Source organism: Rhagoletis pomonella, unplaced genomic scaffold (genome assembly GCF_013731165.1).
Source record: "Rhagoletis pomonella isolate Grant_MI unplaced genomic scaffold, Rhpom_1.0 Rhpom_scaffold_00009, whole genome shotgun sequence".
NCBI classification, from domain to species: Eukaryota; Metazoa; Arthropoda; class Insecta; order Diptera; family Tephritidae; genus Rhagoletis; species Rhagoletis pomonella.
The window spans coordinates 24,507,289-24,531,919 of NW_023458563.1; the positions used below are offsets into that span (position 1 = coordinate 24,507,289).

The following is a 24,631-nucleotide window of genomic DNA, read 5'->3' on the forward strand; positions in this document are numbered from 1 at the left end:
AAGATAATAAATTGGGTGATCTGGCCCGTGGCCTGTCCTTTCCAAAGTGTTTCAAGCTTAATCGTAATGACTTGGTCAATGAATCTCATAAATTCACCTTGGGGTAATCGGTGAATATCGGCGGAAGCCTAGCTAGAGTTGTGGAAGCTAGTTTACATATGTGGGTACATATATGCATGAAGTGCACTCAAGTTCAGTATGACGATTTTCTCGCATTCAGTTCCCTTTTGTAGAATTCCTTACTTAACATCTTTTTGGAAAAGTCCTCCCCACCCAATTTTCCAGTTCTGCCTGTGAGCTGCAACCTCCATGTTCAGTTCGTTATATTTCCGGCTTCACCCATGAGACTTGCATTTATACGTTGCAAATTAAGTTTAGTTTCTTACTTTTTGTGATCTTTTGCAAACCAACAAAGGTATTGGGCAAATATCTGTTTGAAAATACTTTGGTTTCTCATTTTTTAAAGTTCTAACTGCCATATCTACTGACATAGATAATATACAAAAAACGCGTTAAATACCACTTTGCGGAGATTTTCTCAAGCTTTAAACCGAATAAAATAATCACTACAATCAAAGAAGATAAATTTAACAGGCAGTAGAAAAAGCGGCCCTAAATCTAAAAATACAGCCGACACAGAATCGCAATAGCAAATCGAGTTTTCCCCCCTTAGATCAAAAAGTTGTGTAAGGACTTACGATTACATATACATATTAGAATGCTAATGCTCTGCATTAGTTGATTCAAACTTCCAACCAAACAAAGTACAGTAGATTGGGATATTCTACTTCATATACAAAACATTCAGCGTTCTGAATTTTGTAATTTATGAAAATTCATTTCGTTTAAATTAAAAGAAATATGTACTATTGACAGCCAAAATCATGCTTCTCTTTAATCATTTTGGCCGGATTGCAAAATACTAGTTGGGGTTCTTACGGGACACTGTCTTACACCATCTCTTACACATGGAATAGTAGATGCAGAATACCATTAGCATATATAACTCAATTCTTTCCTAAGTCGACTTAATTGAAATCAATACCATTTTTACCCAATGGTTATATTTTTCATATGTTGATTACAATTAACAAAAATTTATGTATGTAAGTATGTATGTGAGAAGCTGAAAAATATCGAGCCCTAACCGCCAAAATAACGTAAGCGACATTTTTTTCAAAATTTTCTTTTTGATGCAGAAATATTTCTAGAGCATCTAGGTACATAAAAAAAATATTGTCATTCATATTCAAGCAATTTGATTTGCAGCGTTTAAACGTTGCTATGTTGATACTCATATCAACACACCTATTCATTTAAATTCAACACAATTCAAAGCCGATCACATTCATTCAATTAAAATATCAAAAATTCATTCGTCGTTTTGAATGGATTCATGCAGACGTCTAGTTTTTATGTAGGTGTTTACGTCTTTAGTTTATTCAATTATATTATAAATAATCTGAAACGATAAGTTTTATTTTCAACAGGAATTCATTTATCCTTTATTTTCGAAATTTCTCTGGACGTCGCGTATATATCGATATATATATGTATGTACATATTAATAGTCATTTAACCTACTCCTCTTCATATATGGCACAAGATCGTTGGAATACAAATTTAAACTGAGACGCATCCCATATATTTCACCAAGTTGTACATTTTTATATACTTATATAATTTGTACATAAAAAAATAACATATAAAAACATTAAAAAATATGCGCGAAAAAAAATTTGCGCAAAAAAATTAAAATACATTAACTAAATAAATAAAAATAAACTCAACTTCAACTTTAAAGTAACTTTGGGGTAAGAACCCAGGGGTCTATAAATATGTGTATGTATGTATGCGTTCATATGTATGTACATATGTATATTTGTGCATTTTATGATCTTTGTATAAGTATTGAGAATGGCACATGGTTGATTCAAATTGCTTAAGTACATAATAATCATTTTAAGTAATTGCATTATGTGACTAAATAATGGTAATTATTAAAATTTTTTTGCTTTTGATTTCTTTTAAATAATCTTTTGTACGAGTATTTTTTAATCGTCATCGCGCGAACTGAAGCTGGGTGTATTTCTTTCGGATGAAAAGCCAGAAGGCGACATACTATCCTGCGGATAATAGTAGCTGCCACAGTTTGATGCCACACCATTCGGAGTGGATACACCCTCGATAATCGTATTACAATTCTCCAATTGGCCTACGCCCATTTTTGCTGCCGTCGTAGCGTTGACAGCATGACCGATGTCTTGTAGGCGAAAAGCTGCTGCGACCGCCGACTGCACATTGCTACCCACAATGATGTCCGGTGAGCTGAGCAGCGATGCTGCCGCGCCGCTTGCGGGCGTATTGCCGCCCCCGCCAGTCATGCCGCCGGTAACAACATTGCCTCGACACCACAGCTGCCTCATTTCGGCGCGCCTGTTGCGCATTAGAATTTTATATTCCGATATGCGCATTTTCTTACCGTCAACGATGCAAGTGCGTTTAGGACGCGGGCGATAGCGGTAGTCCGGATGCTGTTCCATATGTAGCTTGGAGAGACGCGATTGTTCTTCGTAGTAGGGTTGTTTCTCGGCGTTCGACATGGCCTTCCAGCGGGCGCCCAATATTTTTGAAATATTCGAATTGTGCATATCCGGACAGGCTTTTAAGATCTTTCGGCGTTCATCCTTGGCCCAAACCATAAAAGCGTTCATGGGCCGCTTTATGTGCGGCTTGGCGTGTCCAACGGCGTGCATTCCGGGCAATTGAGAGATATTTGGTGCGATCGAAGGGTTCTTATTTTTATTGACTGCATCGTAATTAATCTCAATAGATTCCGAAATATCCTGCTGCTTGTGTTGCTGATGCCTTGACTGACGCAGCGGCTGGTCGTGCACTGACAATTGGTGCGAATGTAAGGTATGAGAACTCTGATGATGATGGTGGTGATGTTTATGGTTGGTCTGTTGGCGCTGTTTTAATGCGTCCACTTGGCTAGTTACTGGTGTTGTCTGTTCTGTACTTTTGCTGCCCTTGAGTATAGTGTCCGCGCTTCCGCGCGTTGTGTTTGCTATCCGCATATCTTCTACAGCTATATCATCTTCATGGTAACTTCCCTCGGGGCTACTGTTGCTAGTAATTTGCACGATAGGAGATATGCTCGACGATTGTTGGTACAAATGCTGTTGTTGGTGCTGAATATGATTATGCTGTAATGATCCCGGACTCGCGAGCGTTTCAGGTGCGTTGACGGCTGCACTCCACATCCGGCAGGCTAGCATATTGGCTTCAGTTTCTGAAAACACATCGTTGGTGGAATGCGCACATGCCTGTTCGTTACAGGGTGACACACATTTCCCTGGGGTGGCGTTAGCTGAGTGGCTGATACGCTTTTGCATTGGATTTTTGGCCGCGTACGGTAAAAACTGACAGGGCAGGCCAACTGCTGCTACAGCTGCGGCGGCTGCTGCTGCAGCTGCTACTCTCATGGAATTCTTTAAATGCATACTGGTTGAATTGTCGTCAGCCATGGCTGCGCCGTTGCCGCGCGGCATATTTTCAGTTGATACTGACCACGATATTGGGGAGGACGACATCACAGCCAAGGTCTCGCGTTGTTGTAGTCCGGGTGAGTCTGTTGTGAACGATGGTGGCGTTGGGCATGGCGAAAATTTGTGTTTAGACAAATTTAGAGGTGTGTCTGTTTCGAGAACATTTCCAGGTTCCTGTGCCACTTCGTCCTGCTCATCCTTCTTGTACGTTTGCATTTCATTTTGCGGTGAGTGCGACCGTTCATTCAAACTAATCGTATCGTCAACGTCCAAAGAGGACTCCTCGTATTTGTTGTTGTAGACAGAACTCAGTTGATCCATAGGCGATTCTGGCGGTGTTACACCGACATCACTCGCGTACGATATTGCTAGCAATGGAGTACCAGTTGGCATTTCACCTAAATTGCTATCACTATGGTTAGGCGACTGCGTGCAGCCTCTGGTGGCGCCGCTAGAGCTATTCATTTTACTGCTATATATATTAGTGTTACCAGTAGCTGCATTCCCCAGCGCGGCCTTTGTGGCCTCGCAGCTAATTGAGCAAAGGTTGCTATCTACGCTGTTGCCACTATTGCCGCTGGAAACAACAGCCGCGGCCGCTAGAGCGGCTTGGATGTGGGCGGCAGCAACGGCTGCCGTGGACCACATGGGTTGCATGTTTGATGATGGTCCTGCTGCTCCCACTTTTTTATTTTTCGCGTTAGTGTCGTGCAGGACGCGGGCATGCAACTCAGGTAGTGCTTGTTGTGTTGCGGGTACTAATGACGGGGTTGGCAGCTGAAGGAATGCTGGCAGAAATGGAACTAATGTGGTTGTCTGTAGTGATTGCACAGGATGCTGGTGTGTAGAAGAGTAATGGTTTTGATAGTCAGGTTTTTGCTGTTTATATTGTTGCGAGGCAGATGACCCGGCAGCCGCTGTATTAAATTTTGAACTTATCTCCTGGTGAAGGTCTTGGTAAAAATTATCTTGTGTTAAGCACTGTAACTGTTCCGGATACTGAGTAATATTTTCGGCGCCAGTTATGTTTTCCAGATGTGTCTGTAAATAAACATAAAGTTTTTATTTTAAATAAAATCAGCAAAAAAGTTTTCCTTTCGTACACATACAGTGGCATAATAAAACCAAAGGTAAGTAGCATTTTTATTCTCTTTCCCTGTGAAAGTCTATGTTAAAGAAATATACAGGCCTGGTCCAATCCACAAGAAAGGTGCGACAGACATAGGCGCCAACTACCGCCGAATCAGCCTTATGAACATTGAATTAAGGTCTCATAGGTTCTTATCACATCGGTTTGGCCATAGATCTGGGAAATTCACCATAGAGCATTTGCACAGCAAGCGCCAAATCTTGGAAAAGATTCACGGCCTATGTTATCTTAGTCAAAAAAGGCAGCTTTAAAATTATTTGGAGCGGTACCCACTTCGTTGGAAATACCATGTTCTTCATCGGCTTTGTATTTGTATTTGTAACAAAAAAATACTACTTTTTATGGGTCTAACATGCATAACATTATTGATGATTCCTAACACATCTCTTACCTAAATAATGAATCATTAAAATATTTCAAAAAATAAACTTTAATTTTGGGATATTATCTGCTAACGGCAGGCCGTTAGGTCAAAATCGGTTACGGTATTGTAGGGTATAGTTAGAGCCGTGGTATCTTTCTAAAAGGATTTTGGAGGAAGAAATGACGGCTGGCAAGGTTACATGAGATATAAGATTTAACATAGTAAAACGAAGCGAAAAGCCCTGCCGATCAACGAACATAGATCTTATATTTTTCGCGTATTCGCCCCAGTTGAGTATAAAAAATTCGTGAGTCAGCACTTACATAACAACTCATGAAAACATAAGAAAATTTTCTGAATTTTGACTTCTATGTGTAAATCCTTAAATCTTTATTTAAATTGCTCAATCTGGTTAAATTAGTTGGCAATGCGCAGGAGGACTTGTGGTTGTTTTGCACAGGCATACATTTTTGTTGTTTTTAATTTGAGTGATAAAACTAGTCAACAGTTATTTTGGTGCAGAGCAGCTGCAATTTCTTTCCAACCTGGGACCTTATACTGATTACATAACAGTTTTTGATTAAAGAAGCAAAGGTCGATCACACAAATGTTTAATGTCTTGAGAATTCGTTATCCAATCAAAACAAGTAATTTGTCAAATGAAAGGCAATTACATTTTCTACATCTATCTATCTTATATATGTATATACTTTAATAAAACTGTAGTTTGTTTGTTTATCTGTTTGAACTCACTAATCTCCGGAACTATTGAATGCATTTTCATGGAGCTTTAACTGGTGTCCAGACAGTGACATCGGACATAACATAGGGTATAAAAAAATGGGATCTGGCAAGGGAGCGTGGCACCTCCCATAGGCGTGAGATTTTTAGTCAGATATAACTTCGAAACCGTAAGTCACACGACTTTGAAATTTGGTGCGTTGACATACCTACATATCTGTGGTAGATGCTTATAGTAATGTAGATATACTTTTGTATAAGGGGCGCGGCACATCCTATCGGTGTGAAATTTTTAATCAGCCATAACTACGGAATCATTCGTCACATGAACTTGAAATTTGGTATGAAGAAAGATCTATGATAAATGGTTAAAGTAAAGTATCCACATCTATCTATCTATCTATCTTCTTCTATACTATAATAAAACTGTATTTTGTTTGTTTATCTGTTTGAACTCACTAACCTCCGGAACTAATGAATTGATTTTCATGGGGCTTTAACTGGTATATAGGCAGTGACCTCGGATATGACATAGGGTATACAAAAAGTTAGATCTGACAAGGGGCGTGGCACCTCTCGTAGGCGCTTATAGTAAGGTGCATATGAATAAGTTTGTACAAGAGCGTGGCACATCCCATAGGAGTGAAATTTTTAATCAGCAATAACTTCGGAACCGTAAGTCACGTGACTTTAAAATTTGGTGTGGAGACATCTCTGATAGATGCTTATCTATTATACTATCTATCTACTATATATATATTTTTCTTCTTCTATACTATAACTAAACTGCGTGCGAGTGACAAAAGCAGCCACAGTAGCATGCTGAAATGACTCTCTTATATATGCACGAAATTTGGAAGTTTTTATCCAGACGCCCCACAGTGTAATATTTAACCCATATAGCTGCTTTTAATTCTGTAATACGAAAACTATTGAAGATAGATTAATGAAATTTTGCACAAGGTACCTTATAAGATAGTTAGGCAAAGCTTTTTACAAAAAATTGGTAATTTAGAGGTACTGTCACGCCACCCTATTATAAAACTGTAATTTTTAAAAAGGCAAAAGCTGAAATATTTAACTAACTACAAAAGCTAAAATGCGCAAAATTGATATTTAGAATATCCTTATAACAGGGAAATATAAACTGACAGAAAAGGACTTAATTATAATGAAGAACGAAAAATGACACTGAAGATGGCACAACGCCGAAACCAGTTTGTCTCCAAACCAAATTTGACAAGGGATGACGGAAAATCGTTCCAAATTACATCAAACTCCTACCCTGTCGGAAATACCAACAACAAAAATGAGACTTAATTATATATTTTTTTTAATTATGGGCGTGGCAAATATCGTTATAAGTACAATATTTCTTGCTTTATTTACAAAAGTGGGGTACCATTGGAAAGGCAATGAATCAACATTTCTCTATTCAAAAGCGAAAATACAAAAATTTGTCTCGGTCGTGATCGAATGCAAATGAAATACTCGAAGAAAATAAAATTCCTAGTAGGCCTGAAAAAGTAAAATTTCATCAAAACCAGTACTTTCCAGCAGCTAAAGCTGCGTTGCTTAAAGTCTAAGAGGAGAGGAAAATAAACTGATATACAAACTTTATCGAATAATCGCGGATAACGAGTTTGCGGGTCTAAAGAATTTAATAAATTCTAAAAATTAATTTAAGTTAATATCGTTTTACTTTAACATGAAATACTCAGTCCTAGTTTACTAAAATCCCAAACATTTATATTCATTAAAAAGAAAAAAAATAAGACCAAAATGGTATTTTAGCAATTATTGCATAAATCACATAACACTAATACTAACTTAAACTCAGTTTCAAATATAAAAGTTTAAATATTATTGCGCTTGGTAATCTTCCAAATCAAATCCTGTCCCGCCCTACACTTTGCTTTAAATTGTGTAGTTCTTATTGTTTCGTCTTTATCAGGCTTTCCTATAAAAATTGTAAACGTTGTTTTGAAATTTGGCGATATAAAATAATTTAATTAATATTTTCTAAAATTTGGAAATAATACACTGTGCGTCGAATCGACATGTTTGAGGTATCATTGGAAAGGTCTTGCAGAGTGTCTAGAAAATTTAGTGTTATTCTAAAGCAACGCACAGACGGGTATTTGGCCCTAAAATTGGACAAAATCCAATTGTTTTGTTTTAGTTCTACACCCTTTTTTATTGTTCCTCGAAATACAACGGTATCTCCTCCTAACAATAGGTTTGTTCGTCGAAAATCCAGCAAGAATTATCCAACACTCAAAATATCAGAGAGTAAGAAAAAATTCTCTCAAATTCTCTCTCATATTGAGAAACTTGCAAATTTCTGCACGAACGCAAATTTGCAGGAATTTGCAAGTTTCGCTGCCAGCTGGCGTCCACGGTTGCATTTCAAATATAAAAAATTTTTATAGAATTTTTAAAATTCTTTCGGATGGCCAAAAACAGGATATACATGTATATTTCTTGTTGTTCTGACTTTCTTTAACATACATTTCAATATCTTCATCGTACTAGCTGTCGGGTTTCTTAAATCGACTCTGGTTGCAATTGCATTCCGATTGCGAATACCATTTTTTCAGCCGAATTAAGTTCAAATCATTGGAATTAACTAAATTAATTATATCAACAATTATTTACTTCCTTTTTTCATAAAAAAATCGCTCGTGTTTATAAATTTTTAAATTTAACGAACTAATTTATTCAAATTATTGTAGACAAAAATGCAACCATGCGCCACCACCACATGTTTTTCGTGTTTGCAAATTCTTGCTGGCAAAATTTTTTCCAGCAAGAATTTGCAACTTCTCCCCAAGAGAACTGTCACTTTGCTCTCACAATTTTTGAGTGTTGGATAATTTTTTGGTCTGCACGAACGCGATTTGGGCAAAAATCGTGATAATTCGTACAAATTCGTACAAATTTTTTGCTCGACGAACAAACCTAATAGCGCAAACCCGACGCGCCAGAGCATTTCCCCCGCTCCATGCGCTTAGTCGGAAGTTACCGTTCGCTTGCCGTGGTCGTGTGATTGTTCGATACGATCAAATTTCAGTGTTTTCAAATATTATATTTATGGTGAAAAAGTCGATTTCGTGTGAGTTTCTATATTTTATTTAGTTTTGTTATAAAATTAGAGATTTTTCGTACCTTTAGTTCCATTAGTAACTAACCCTTAAAAAATCCAATAAAATACCCATTTTCAAAAATTATTAAGCGTTTTAAATTATTTCTCAGCATTTCTCAGTAAGAATGTATATGGTTTGTTTTAGAATGGACTCTACAGTATTCTAAAATGCATGAAACAGCCACCCCAAACCCCCCCTCTATTTTTCCAATTTTTTTTTGGATGGACTCAAAAAACCACGTGTTATGTTTTTTAACGAAAATTGGTTTATTTTGTTTCCAGGCTCTTCTGGAATGAGAGTACTAACTAGAAACGATTTACTAACTATCACGGAACGCTCCAATGCGTCAAATTTCAACGAAAAGTTGGAATTTATGGAGTTGGAACTTCTCCATCAATACTCTGAAGATGACCCAAACATTGCCGATGCAAAACACAAGTTATCGATTATACGTCACCAATTCAAGCAGAAATGGTCAGCTGCCCGCAATACCAATGCCAGATTCCTAGAAACCAATAAATAATGGCTTAAGGGCACCATATTGCTACCAAAAGCAGGTACCTATTTACGTGAGACCTTAACCCTTCTTTTGTTTCGAGCTTGCATTCCATGGAATGTTATCAGTGACTAACGGTTTTTCTATTGTTATAGGATTAAGTCCAGGTAGATCACAAAAGTCGTTCTCAGAGTAAAAGGCGAAAAACTGAAGAGCTTCGAACATCTGACTTAGATGAGCTGGCATACGCAACACAAATGAAATTGCGAAAGACTGGCGAAGCCGAAGCATCAAAAATCGTAAAGGTCCATACCAGAAGCCCCCCGAAAACAAAAAAATATGCAGCAGCGATAAAAGAAAAAACCGCTCAACAAGAAAAGGAAGATTCATCGAAATTGGCACACCTTCGATACCTGTTTATGTTTTTTGAAGCGGGGCTTACCCAGGCCCATTACGAAGTGGTTCGAGACAATAACCCGTGCTATTCGATTCTTAAGAAGTTGAAGAAAGAACGTTACCCCGAAATCCACAGCATAACTATTTAAGACCTGTGCTGAAGTAAGGGTACAAAGTTTAATGGACCACACCATCAAGCGATTATTATTGCATCATGGTGAGGAGTTCCTGGAGCAACTGACTGAATCTGAAAAGCAGTCCTTTCTGCTCATCAGCAAATGGGGTTGTGACGGATCTCAGCAGATTCAATATAAAATGAAATTTGAAAATGGGACTGATTCCGACGCCAACATTTTTCAAAGCTATGTTCCATTCCAACTAGTCTATGAAACGGCAAAAAATTATATGGCAAAACCCAACTCCATCATCACCACGATACTGCAGACCAATACGCATACGATTTGTGAAAGAAACCACTGACGTGACTAATGAGGAGATCGAGTACGTTAAAAATCAAATAAAAGAATTGAAAAAGACCAAGATCGATGATATATCCCTCAAACATAAAATAGTTTATTTCATGGTGGACGGTAAGGTATGTAACGCACCAACACATAACAAGTCAACCATGAGATGTTACATATGTGGCGCCACATCTTCCGAATTCAACGACCTTACAAAAGAAAGGTCCTGCAATACGGATAACATGCGATTTGGTCTGTCTTTGCTGCACGCTCGAATAAGGTGTTTTGAGAGCATTCTGCATGTAGCTTATAAATTACCGGTCATGAAGTGGAGGGCTCGCCTGACTGCCGAAGAGAAGAAACTAGTGGAGACACGAAAAAAAATCCAAACCAAGTTTCGTGAAGAACTCGGATTATTAGTAGATATTCCAAAGGCTAACTTTGGAAACACGAATGACGGGAATACCAGCAGGCGATTTTTCGAAGAATTCGAATTTTGAGAATTTAATCTACCGATTAAAAGTCATTATAGACACATTTGTGCTGCGGGCAGTGTTGCCGCCGCTCAAAGAACTTTCTAACCAAGATTTGACGAAAAAGTTACCAAATGTAAGGAAAAGTAACCAATTTTTTATTAGATTAACAACTCAGGTAATCACAAATTCTTTTATATAGTACGTATAGACAAATTTTACAAACCAAAGGAAATCAGTTTTTATTTGCATTTTTGAAAAGTAAATCCTTTTAAGGCCGGAAATAAATGAAATACATTCATATATATATAACTACATATTTTATAAAATCAGGCTTCCCGTATTAGGTGCATCTGGTATCTTTAACATTACCAGACTCTAAATGACGTTTTTAAATAAGTACATAGATACACAGTTTCCAACTTCTTTGTAAGAATCAATGAAATATCTGATCAGCGTAAATATTTTATAATTAAGATTATACCATTAAAAATTGGACTGTATTGAACTATATCGTCGCTCAGCGCGAAGCGATGGTAAATAAATTTTACAAAAGCGCGAAAAACCAATTTTTTCAAAACTGTGGAATGGTATTTCCATATATGTAATACTTCTATATTGCTAGTACATACAAAGTACATTCCCCAACATCAGAGTGTCGAAATATAGAAAAAAGAAAGAGAGATCCGATAAGAGAATGTACTCGAAATGACATTTTTACTTTTGAAAATTCAGGAGCGGCTTCACAAATTCTTAGTTAAAAACAATTCATATGAAAAATTAACAAAAAATACAATTTTTGTAAATCTATGAGAAACGCTGCGGCCGTTGGTGGTGGCAGAGGATAAAAAGACCAGTTGGAGAAGGACTTAGCATCAGTTGGCATTTCCAATAGGCGTCAATTAGCATAGAAGGGAATCGAATAGCGTGCTTTATTGAATTCGGCTAACATATAAAATGCTACACCGCTTTATGTGTAAATAAGTTTTGTCTTGGAAAAGATCTTCTATCTTCCAATTTTTCGGATTTCCAAATAACGAAGAGCATCGGACAAAGTCGACATATAGAGCCCTAACCGTTAAAATAATGTATATATTTTATTTTTTAATTACTTTTTGATGCAGGTGATCTAAGAGCATTTATGAATCAAAATTAAATTTTGAAAAAACTTCGCTTACTTTATTTTCGCGCCTAGGGCTCGATATACATTGCCGCTTGAAGGAAACATGAGACTCTCAAATTTGTGTTTGTTTTCCTTGAACCGCCCCTGTTATGATATGGCACTTCATTCTAGGTAGTAGTTTACACATGTACACGCATACTTCTACAATCCCAAACATTTTCATAGCTGTCTTTCTTTGATTTCGAATTAAAAACTCAGTGTGGTCATATTGTACTAGCAATATAGAAGTATTACATATATGGGTATTTCCCTTGAACCTACTTGCTATAAGATTATTATTATTAATCTTAACTTAAATTAATAAAGTAAGCAGTAATGGAAAAATAATTACCAAATCCCTTTTCTATTGTACATACATGACGTGGTATTGGATTCCGCATATACGAGGTATTTATAAAGTCTTTAGCCGACCATGTATATTATGTATTCTGTATATTATAAAACAAATACATACATATGTAAGTAATATTAACACAATGATTCCAAATATTCTCACTTGGTTTCACTGCTGGGGCTGCCACTGTTGCTGCTACTCTCCTCAACCTCGACAGGTGTAACTGGCCTATGTCTTGTAACGAAACTAATTTAAAAGTTTTTTGGAAATACATATGCAAAATAAAACCAAAATTGTGTATTCTTTTCTCACTTATCCATAGAATTGAGCCCGTATAAATTAACTTGAAACACCAATTTTGCGCGGAATTCTAATAATTTTTCGCGGCTTCTTAATGACTCTCGTATTATTCAAATGTCATTTCAGGTGCATACTATGTAGGTGTGTGCAAAGAACATAGAAATGGTGTAACGCAGGGCCGTTTCAAAAACTTGGCGATTTATTAAAAACACGAACCGATAATAGTTGCACCTTCGAACTTTTTCTGTTTTTGCATATGTACACATGATTAATATCGGAATAAGTCGAATATTGAGTTGCCATTTTAGTAGTAAGAACTTAAGTTAAATAACCATATTGAGCAGAATAAATGTATTTATTTATACTATTTTTCAAAGATTTAATTATTGTATGTATACAGAAGTTAGAAACTGCAGTAAATGTTAAAAATAACCAAAATGGGAAAGATCTTATAAACTTCACAGGCAAGAAAAAAATAACCAAAATTGGTTAAAAGTAACCTAAACGGCAACACTGGCTGCGGGATAAAAATTAACATTGCAAAGTTCGAAATTTACTGCAACGAAACTGCCGAATTGTACGTTTCATTGTTAAATTCTCACCCAATGACGCCGACATTACATAAGGTGTAGCGTCATGGGGCAGCCGTTATAAAGGAGGCGATTCTGCCAATCGGGCAACTGTCTGAGGAAGCTGCAGAAGCCCGTAATAAACACATCCGAGCATTTCGGCTAAACTACGCCCGAAAATTTTCGAGAGTAGCCTGCAACACAGACGTTTTAAATAGGTTGCTGTTGACATCAGACAATGACTCCGAAGATGATGAAAATTAGAAATGAAATTTGTTAGGAATAATGTTTGCCTTTTATTTTACACTATTATACCTAAAAATAGAACGAAATATTTTAATAATACTATTAAACGCAAAAAATATTTTTGTCCTACGTTAAGGCCAACGGTGCAACGGTGGGCAAACGTGGTTCTTTGAGCCAAATGCGGCTCTTTGCTTAGCAAAGTGCGGCTCTTTTTACTTTCTCTTTGCTTAGAATATTTTGACTCTTTTTACCTTTTAAAATACGTATTTCTTTGCTGGACATTCTTTTCCATTGTGTTGTTTTTTTTATTGTATTCGTTTTATATACACATACGCAAATTGAGGTCGAAACATTATCCGCAATTGGAGAATGAAAATTGGTTTTCTGACTTAATGTTTTTTACCGATATGATGGAAAATTTGCAAAACTTGAATTTGTCTCTACAAGGAGAGAATAAAAATGTTTTTGATTTGTCGCAAATTATTTTAAGTTTTGAAGCTAAACTACGTCTTTTTTTACATGATCTCAAAAAAAAAGAATATTTGATCGTTTTCCATGGCTAGAAAAAAATATTGCACATGTCAAAGAGGATAAATTGGACCCCCATGTCGCAAAACTACTTAATTTAAAAGCAGATTTTGAAAAAATATGTGCCAATTTGAAATTATTTAAATGTACGTTTGCATACTTCATAAACCCTTTTTTATGTAACATAATTTAGGGTGAATTTAAAATATCCGAAATACTCATTTTTAAGAAAAGCGAAGAGTTGGAGTTTTTAGAATTAAAGAAGATTAGGCACTGGAAATGCAACATAAAGCTTTGCCCTTGCTTGAATTCCGGCAACAAGTACCAATATCCGCTGTTTAAAACATGCATGCCGTATATTTTAAATTTTTGGTGCAACATATAACTGTTAGTCTTTGTACTCTACAATGAAATTCGTAATGCCAAAATACCGCTCACAATTAGTTGCATTTGGGTACCTGATAATTATTGAAAGTTATAAAAACTATCAGATTTTTGTGTTCGCGTATGCTAAAAACTTGCATAGTAGGGGAAATTGAGAGAGAAAAATTACATTTCATTTTGAGGGAAAGCTGCTAGTTTCTGCTGCAAAAATTTTTGCCAACAGCAATTTGCCAACAACAAAACCGCTGAATAAAAACTGCTGGTTGGAATTTACGCAAATCCCTAAATTGAATTTGATGGTTTGAAAGTTAAAATAGTAAAATGCGACCAATTAAACTTTTAAGAAGTAAGTAATTATTCGTTTAGTCAGTGAACTGTGCCAGGAGACGACTTCGGGATTTGTTTTCTTACGTTTTCAATTTTATACTTTTGAATGTAAAAACAACAATTTCTATCAGCTGTTCGTCTAACTTGCAAGTTTCTGTAAATTTTCTATTCGCGTACTATTTGGAATATTTTTCTCTTGTGAGAGAACAGATGCCATTTTTGAATTTTGCTGTTGGACATTTTTTACTGAAGATTTTAAACGAACGTACCTATTGACTAACCAACATTTAAGGGAACTGTTACGACCGGCTTTAGCTTACGGAAAACCAGATTTTGAAAATTTGGCCAAAGAGAGCTTTGGAATTTTCTTTAATATCTATCTTACGTACATTAGAATAATAATAAAGTTAATGTTTTTAATTTCTAATAATAATTTGATTTGAAAAAAAAAAAATTTTCGTTTTTGTTTTCTTTTTTGTTTGTGGCTCTTTGTTGCATTTAGATTTTAAATGTGGCTCTTTTCGGCCTCGGCTTTGCCCACCCCTATTCAATAGCCCAATACCTTTCAAACGATATCATATATTCTGAGGTCCGGCTTATATATTGAGTACGGCTCTATTCTGTATCAGTGACAAATTCTTGTCACAGTTTTTATTACGGAAAAATATATGAAAACGTTTAAATTTGTCCGATACAAAATTGTGCTACTAATCTTAAATAAATGAATTGTATGCTTTCAGAATGCTTTTTTGTAATTGAAATTTATTTGATAGGTTGTAATCGATTTTGGTCGGATTTGGGAAGAAAATTGGTAGGGGAAAAAATTGTTAGTGGCAACGCTGCACCCGACATATTTAGTGTTGTTCTATAGGGCAATACCTTTCCAAGATACCTTATATATTGAGTTCCGGCTACTAGCTGGAAAGATATAGAGCTAAATTGGTTTTGGTTCATGTCTCCACTACGAGATGCTTGGGTATGTGTATGGCGTCTGTACGTACCTTCACGTACGTACTTTCAGGATTTAAAGTACAAAAATCTAAGAAGTTCCAGGATATTTCGACTCGTATGCCTTTGTGGGCATGGCTACTGCCTGAAATTAGAATAAAGACAATTTTTTTAACTACCACTGAGGTCGCGCTAATTCGATACCATTGATGTGGATATCAGTAGAAGGGTCTTAAAACAAGCTATCTAACGCTGTCTTTTCTGCTTATGAAATATAACTATGTCAATATGTCTACTCTTAGAAACACAAATTAAAAAAATCAGAACTTTAGCAACGATTCGTATTGTTGAAGACATGAGCTTATGTACTCGTGCTAGCATTTTCCTTGGGAAAGTTTCTATTGAAGTGGCAATACTGGCAAGCAGCAACAGACAGCTCAAACGTTAGCCTTATAAGCAAGGCTAAATCACTCACTCATCAGCCGCCATTGCAAACGCGTCACAAACAAATAAACTCCTATCACGCTTGTTAACACACATACATTTCCAATGCAGTTTGTAAACTCAACATAGTACTAGTAATTGTAATTATTGAATTTTTATAAATGCGAACATTGTGTCTTATTTTATACCCGAATATTAAACATGGTCCTTAGAGCCGGATCCAAATCAATTTTCATATTAAATCAATGCTTTGGCGGCCCAAAAGTTCATTTTCCCGATTCTGTGCGATTATTAAAGAAACTTGCGTATGTGCAGTGCATATTCAGTGCTTAAGAACAACAAAACAATATTCCCAATTACTTACAAAAAACTCAAATTAAAATAGGATCTCTTTCTCGGGAGAAACAAATACCCGGAGAACAAACTCCCTGGGAGTATTCAGAATTGGGCCGTATGAATGTATGTATGTATATCAAATCGAACTTTCTGATACTACTTTTTGTCTATTTCCGCGGTGCACATATGTAGGAAATTTCACTTTCAACTGTGTAACCAGACATTTGTATGCGCATAAAAATATTACTGACTTGAAAAACATAATAAAAATTAAAAAGTTAAATTAAAAAATTAAAAATTAAAAGTTTACTTCTCCAAGCGCCCTCGCTGGACTTGAATCGTGCTACCGAGGCAGTCAATGGTTCTGTGAATATTCTTCGAAATTAAAGAGAAAATGCTGACTCACATTTTTCTGATATATTATAAAAAGTTACCGATATCGCTAAGGTATTGGATTTTGACATTGTACTTCCTCGGAGAGCGAATAGACAAAATTTCCGGGCTAATTATCGTGCGTCTAACGCTGAAGATTATCATCGAAAGGCAATATTTATACCGCTATTGGATAATATTTTGCTCGATCTCCGAGAAAGATTGCCGAAAAAGACATTAAACATTTTTGATTTGACCTCATTACTTCCATCTAAAATTAGGGAATATAATACGCCTGACGAAAAAAATAATGCTACGAACGCGTAAAATCGCTTGGAAAACGATACGAACTTTTCTTAGAAAAAGACGGTATCAATTTGGAAGGAGAGTATAAAGTGTGGTTGGAACGATGGACAAATAAGGAAAGCGAAAAGCCATTCCCAAAATCAGCAGCAGAAGTTCTTGGTAAATGCGACGAATATGCTTTTCCATTGATTAACAAACTTCTCCGCATTCTGGTCACACTTCCAGCTAGTAACGCTACTTCCGGAAGAAGTTTTTCAACCCTTCGCCGGTTAAAAACATGGTTGCGTAGTACCATGAATGAAGAAAGACTGATAGGACTAGCACTTTTACACGTAAACTTAGATATTGAAATTGACACTGAAAGGATGATAGAAAGATTCGCAAAAGGAAAGCGCAAAATTGAATTTGCAATTTAAATTATTACAATAAAAAATCTGAATAAGTTGTTCTTCTTCTTCTTAATTGGCGCTGTAACCGCCTAAGCGATTTTGGCCGAGTCCAAAACAGCACGCCAGTCATTTCTCTTCTGTGCTAACTGACGCCAATTGAAAATGCCAAGTGAAGCCAAGTCTTTCTCCACCTGGTCTTTCCAACGCAGAGGAGGCCTTCCTCTTCCTCTGTTACCAGCATCGCGGCCCGCGTTGAATATTTTCAGAGCAGAAGCGTTTCTGTCCATCCCAACGACATGGCCAAGCCAGCGGAGCCGCTGAATTTTAATTCGCTGCACTATGTCTATATCGTTGTAAAGCTCATACAGCTCATCGTTAAATCGTCTGCGATATTCGCGTAAAGGTCCGTAAATCTTACGCAGAATCTTTCTCTCGAAAACTCCAAGAGCCGCCTCATCAGATGCTTTCATTGTCCATGCCTCCGCGCCATACACCAGCACAGGCATGATGAGTGACTTATAGAGTGTGATCTTTGTACGACGAGAGAGGACTTTACTTCTCAATTGCCTACTCAGCCCAAAGTAGCACTTGTTGGCAAGAGTGATTCTCCGTTGGATTTCAAGGCTGACATTATTATTGGTGTTAATGCTGGTTCCCAAATAAACGAAGTCGTCTACTTTTTCAAACTTGTAACTGTCAACAGTGACGTGGGTGCCAAGACGCGTATGCTCTGACTGTTTGTGTGATGACAGGAGATACTTCGTTTTGTCCTCGTTCACCACCAGACCCATTCGCTTTGCTTCTCTATCCAATCCCGAGAAGGCAGAACAGACGTAGCCCTTGTTTTTACCGATAATATCGATGTCGTCGGCATACGCCAGCAATTGTATGCTCTTATAAAGTATTGTGCCTGAGCGGTTCAGTTCTGCGGCTCTTATTATCTTCTCCAACATAAGATTAAAGAAATCACACGAAAGGGAGTCCCCTTGTCTGAAACCTCGTTTGGTATCAAACGGCTCGGAGAGGTCCTTCCCTATTCTAACGGAGCCAGCTCAACGTCATTTTACACAGCCGTATTAGTTTCGCGGGGATACCAAATTCAGACATCGCGGCATAAAGGTAACTTCTCTTCGTGCTGTCGAAAGCGGCTTTGAAATCGACAAATAGATGGTGTGTGTCGATCCTATTCTCGCGGGTCTTTTCCAAGATTTGGCGTATTGTGAATACCTGATCTATGGTGGATTTTCCAGGCCTAAAGCCACACTGATAAGGTCCAATCAGCTCGTTGACGGTGGGCTTCAGTCTTTCGCACAATACGCTCGATAAGACCTTGTAACCTATGCTTAGAAGGCTAATTCCGCGGTAGTTGGCGCGTATGGCGGGGTCGCCTTTCTTGTGGATTGGGCAGAGCACACTTAAATTCCAGTCGTCGGGCATGCGTTCATCTGACCATATTCTGCATACGAGCTGATGCATGCACCTCATCAGCTCCTCGCCGCCGTACTTGAATAGCTCGGCTGGCAGGCCGTCAGCTCCAGCAGCTTTGTTGTTTTTCAGCTGCGTAATCGCTATACGTACCTCGTCGTAGTCAGGCGGTGGGACAGCTACTCCATCATCATCGACTGGGGACTCGGGTTCGTCTTCCTCACTACTTTCAGCGCTGCTACCATTCAGTAGGTTATAAAAGTGTTCCCTCCACAATTTAAGTATATTCTGGACATCGGTCACTAGGTCGCCATTGTTATTCTTACAGGAGTTCGCCCCGGTCTTGAAACCTTCCGTAAGTCGCCTAACCCTCTGGTAGAATTTTCAGGTGTTCTTCCTGTCGGCCAGCATCTCAAGCTCTTCGCACTCACGTATTTCGGCCTCTCTCTTCTTATTGCGGCAAATACGTCTCGCTTCCTTCTTCAGTTCCCTATAACGGTTCCACATGGCTCGCGTTGCGCCCGATCGCAGCGTGGCCCTGTAGGCGGCATCTTTTTTCTCTGCGGCTTCTTGACATTCCTCATCGTACCAGTTGTTCTTTCGGGCTCGCTGAAATCCAACTACTTCTTCGGCGGCGGTACTTAATGATCGGGAAATGTGGTTCCACTGCTCGCGTACGTTGGATTGTTGAAGAGTGCTCTCAGAGAGCAGGTGTGTGAGTCGAGTGGCGAATAAATTGGCAGTCTGTTGTGATTGCAGCTTTTCGACGTTAAGCTTTCCTTGCATTGTTGGGCGCACATTTTTTGCTGCACAGAGGCGGGTGCGTATCTTGGCTACAACAAGATAGTGGTCCGAGTCGATGTTTGGCCCTCGGAGTGTACGTACGTCCAGAACGCTTGAAGCATGCCTTCCGTCTATCAAAACATGATCGATTTGGTTTCTCGTTTTTCGATCTGGAGACAGCCATGTAGCTTGGTGGATGTTCTTATGCTGTAACCTACTACATATTACCATATTTCGGGCCCCGGCGAAGTCGATCAGCCTCAGTCCGTTATCGGACGTTTCGTCGTGGAGGCTGAATTTTCCGACGGTGGCGCCAAAGATCCCTTCCTTGCCCACCTTGGCATTAAAATCGCCCAGCACGATTTTGACATCGTGTCGGGGGCAGCGCTCATATGTACGTTCCAAGCGCTCATATAAGAGATCCTTGGACGCCTCATCCTTCTCTTCCGTCGGGGCATGGGCGCAGATGAGCGAGATGTTGAAGAATCTAGCTTTGATGCGGATTGTGGCTAGACGTTCGTCCACCGGGGTGAACGCCAGTACTCGGCGACGGAGTCTCTCTCCTACCACGAATCCAACACCGAATTTGCGCTCCTTTACGTGGCAACTTTAGTAGACGTCGCAAGGCTTCACGCTTACTTTACCTTGCCCCGTCCATCGCATTTCTTGGATGGCGGTGATGTCAGCCTTTGTCTTCCCGAGGACATCAACCAGCCGGGCAGAGGCACCTTCCCCATTAAGGGTCCGGATATTCCAGGTGCATACCCTTAAATCATAGTCCTTTATACGTTTGCCGTGGCCGTCATCAGAAAAAGGGGGTCTCATCCGAGGCTGTTTTTTTCTTTTCATTGGGCGGGGTTTTAACGTGGCGGGACCCAAACCCAGCGCACGCAAAGTTTTACGCCTTCTCACTTTAGCTCGCTCCCAAACGGGTGTTTGGTTGCTACCCAGAGGATACGTGGATATAAATATCCGGACGTTGTGAGCTGCGATTTGAACCGTACGCACAAGAATCGCTTCTGGCCACTCCCAGGTGAATGGCAGTCAAAAGTTTTCCACTTCTGCGCACGGAACCATCCTCGGAATAAGTTGTTAAGTTACTTAATTACATCCTTCATTTTACCAACATTGTAAGCAAGAAATAAGTATTTATTGTATATATTGCATTAATAAACCCAAGGTATAACTTTACATGTTGTGTTTTTTTTAATATTACATGCAATTGTTTTATTAGACCTTGCACCAATTTCACAAAATGAAAAGTAATATTATATCACAAAACACTTTACTTCACACTTCATAAAAAATACTCGAACCTATATTTGCATGAAAAATAAATTAGGGTTAGATGCTTGTAATTTAACGTTATTTGACAAGTTGATCCCAATCGCCCAACAACAACACTGAACTGCGTCAAAATGAAAATAAGGGAGCACGAATTTCGATGTGAAGCAAAACTCTCTAGGAAGACAATATCTGTAATTATTGTACCATGGTTTGAAACCTACTTTTTTATTTAAAGTGGCGTTTTTATTTTTTCTCTCTGACCGCAGGAGTTATTTTGAAGGACTTTGTAATTTCAAAGGTATGATTAATTCCAAAAATTAATAAAAAATTCAATGCAATGTAGAATAAAAATATGGGTAACAAATGCAATAGGAAATTTCTTTAGGACTTAAAAAATTTAAATTTTTTGGATTCACCAGGACGAATAGGTAATTTTTAAGCTGACAAAGTTAGAGGAACGAAATTCGAACAAATATTGCGAAATTTCAAGGTTAAAATTTTAAAATGGCATTTTCAATATTTACCAGCACTTCTGCACTAAAAACTTGAATATGTTTAAATTCTACAGGCTTTCCTCATTAATTTTATACCCATACTTCTTCTCTAAGCACATTTCTCTGAATCTTTTAAATCATTTTTGAATTACTGACGTCAGAGTGAAAAACTAAAAGCGCTACTATATTTGGCCCATGGTTTAGCGAATATATTCATATTTGTGTTAAAAATTTACTACCGCGCGGTGTTATATGTACAATGAGCTAGACATATATAAAAAAATATTAGTTATTAAATAAAAAAAGAAATATAGCCAATATTGCCATCAGTGCAAATTACAAATCCCGAAAATCCCGGGATCCCGGGATTAATATTACTAATACGAACGTTATATATATTTTATCGATTTTAAAGTAAACCGAATATATATATAAATTTTCCGGCCAAATATATATAAATATTTGCGGTTTACCTCAAAATCGGTTAGATATATATACATTTAACGCAGATATTTATATTTTAATTGATTTTTAAAGTAAGTGATTTTGAAGCTAAGAATTTGACCGTAAAATTTATATATATATTTATATATGCTCCCAAACGGGGATTTGGTTGCTACCCAGAGGATACATGGATATAAATATCTGGACGTTGTGAGCTGCGATTTGAACCGTACGCACAAGAAGTGGCCAGACTCCCAGGTGAATTGCAGTCAAAAGTTTTCCATTTCTGCGCATGGAACAAGCACACAGTTTTTTCAACATAATATTTTGTTAAAAGTTAACAATCTTTCCGAACTGAAACGTGAGATTCCAAAATATTTACAGTGCTGCCATTGTATTAATATTTCGTAATAATTCAGTTTTCCTTACAAGGCGTGTGCAGTGTTCAGTGCTTTTCTGTATTGTTACTAACTACTTTATATATCAACGTTATATATATTTTACCGATTTTAAGGTAACCCGAATATATATATAAATTTGTCGACTAAATATATACATATATATATTTGCGTTTTACCTCAAAATCGGTTAGATATATGTACATTTATAATTTAAGTTAGGTGATTTTGAAATTAAGAATTGGACCGTAAAATGTATATATATATGCGGTTTACTTAAAAATCAGTTAAATATATATAAATATCTGCGCGAAATATGTATCTATATATTTAACCGATTTTAAGCAAACCGCATATATATACAATTTTCACCGTCAAATTTATATATATGTGCGGTCAGTGGCGTAGCCAGGGGGGGGAGGGGGATAGACCCCCCCTTCGTCAGTGAAATTAAACCTTTTATTTTTGAATTAATAACACAATACTATTTTACCCTTCCGATTTATAATTCTTTTATTTCAGACTGATGGCAAATTATATTTTAATGAATATATAAAATTATCGGTTGGTGGATTATGTATTTGAATATTGGCGAAATACACTAGGCCATTTTGCTTAGTTTCCCACAGTGTTGGGAAATAATCTATAATCTATACAAAAACTGTACTTTTCGACTGTAAGTAGTGTCGACTTTTTAATTTGCTCATATGAATGCATGCATACATAGATTCTTTTCAAGACCAATGCTTTGATGGTATTCACGGGAAAGTTTTTGTAGGTAAATTTACATATTTTTACACTTTTAACATAAATGTCAAGGCAGAAAATTTAAGATACACTTCTTAACAAACAAATTTTTTTAAGTTATTATGAATGGATAAAAGAGATATCTTCTTTGAATTCAGTACTAAAACTTGACATTTCAAGTGCTTATCAAAACTTAATACATGTTAACTAGATTGGCCATTTATCTTAAAATTATATAATTTTAATTATTTGTTTATACAAATGCAGTTTACAATTTAACAAAACCCCTGTAAATCCAAGGTTTAATCTTTGCGCAACATTAACAAAATCAACAAACTTTCGTAAAGCGTTTTAATTAGATTTGATATAAATACATATTTTGAGTATGCAGTTTTGTAGTCGGATCAATTCAAATAAAGCGCAAGTTTAAAATACATAGCTGCGACTTATCGTTGATTTTTAATATATATTTTTTTTTTTTTTTGATGAAGGCGTTGCTTATTTTCTTCATCAAAAAATCGACGAACATACTTCGATAATATGGAAGAAAATTACCGACATCGTCAAAAATATGCCATACATCAACTGTAAATCACAGGTACTTTAAATTTGAACTTTATTAGACTAAAATTGAATGAGCTAAAAAACTGCAAAATATTAAAAGATAAAATTGAATTAGAAAGTTCGAAATTTTTACGAAAGTTTGTCGATTTTTTAATGTTGTTCAAAGATTAAACTTATTTTCATTTAGTGTTTGTTAAGGAATAAACTATAATTTTATAAACAAATAATTCAAATTAAAATATAATAAAATAAATAGTCAAATCTAGTCAATATGTGAGTGTCGTAAAGTTATGATATTTAAGAAAATCTCTTTCTTAATTAACGATGACACTGTTTCTATATGAAGCTGATTTCTACATTTTGTTTTAATAAAATTTAGTATCGAAAATATTCTTTCAAAACTTGCCTAGGATTGTGATATAATGGTTCGTTCAAAACCTTTTTTCAAAACTTATGAGGCAAAAACGAGTAGGCAAAGACAAAAAGAGAATAAAAAAATTTCACGCAGTGAATTTTCAGATTTTTAAAACGGTATAGTAATTAAATTTTTTAAATTTAAATAAAGCATGAATACCCCATGGAATAAGCGAATAGATAAAAAATATATAACGTGTAGCAAGCTAACTTTCTGCGTGTGCGTTTCGATACCGATTGCCCTTTATTCTTTTATGTATACGCAAGCGTGACATTAGTCGGTCACCATAGTATATGTATATGTTCACAATAGATAAGCTTACATATTAGTCCCCGTTTACAGTGTGAAATATAAACTTAAAGAACACTACATCTCGGCCAACCTGACTGAGTGACCGCCTCGGTCATCCAGTGATAACTAATCTTACTTACTATGACTTATATTATAGAGTGGCTAAGTGCTGCTTTGACTTTCAGAATTGGTTTTCCACATTTTGATATTACAAGCTTCTATGACACCGTCGTAAGGTATCTGAGTGATCTGGCAGTTTTCAATATCTCGGATAACGTATCGATCGTTCGGAAGTACTTTATGTATTGTGTAAGGTCCCTTAAACTTAGGCAACAG

At 36.9% G+C, this 24,631-nt stretch overlaps 1 protein-coding gene across 2 annotated transcripts in view; it reads right to left on the reverse strand.

Annotated features, from left to right (window-relative positions):
- Positions 1-1,889: 1,889 nt before the first annotated feature.
- LOC118745651 overlaps positions 1,890-24,631 on the reverse strand; it is a 141,494-nt gene continuing 118,752 nt past the window's right edge. Inside the window, exons 1-2 of one of the 2 annotated variants that reach the window (XM_036479200.1) lie at positions 12,321-12,350; positions 1,890-4,592 (exon numbers count right to left, since the gene is read on the reverse strand). In XM_036479200.1, the coding sequence (XP_036335093.1) occupies positions 2,055-4,592; positions 12,321-12,344 (2,562 nt within the window). In that variant the 5' untranslated portion in view covers positions 12,345-12,350 and the 3' untranslated portion in view covers positions 1,890-2,054. Of the gene's footprint in view, positions 4,593-12,320; positions 12,351-24,631 lie in introns of those variants that run through there. The other variant, XM_036479199.1, reaches the window with a different exon arrangement.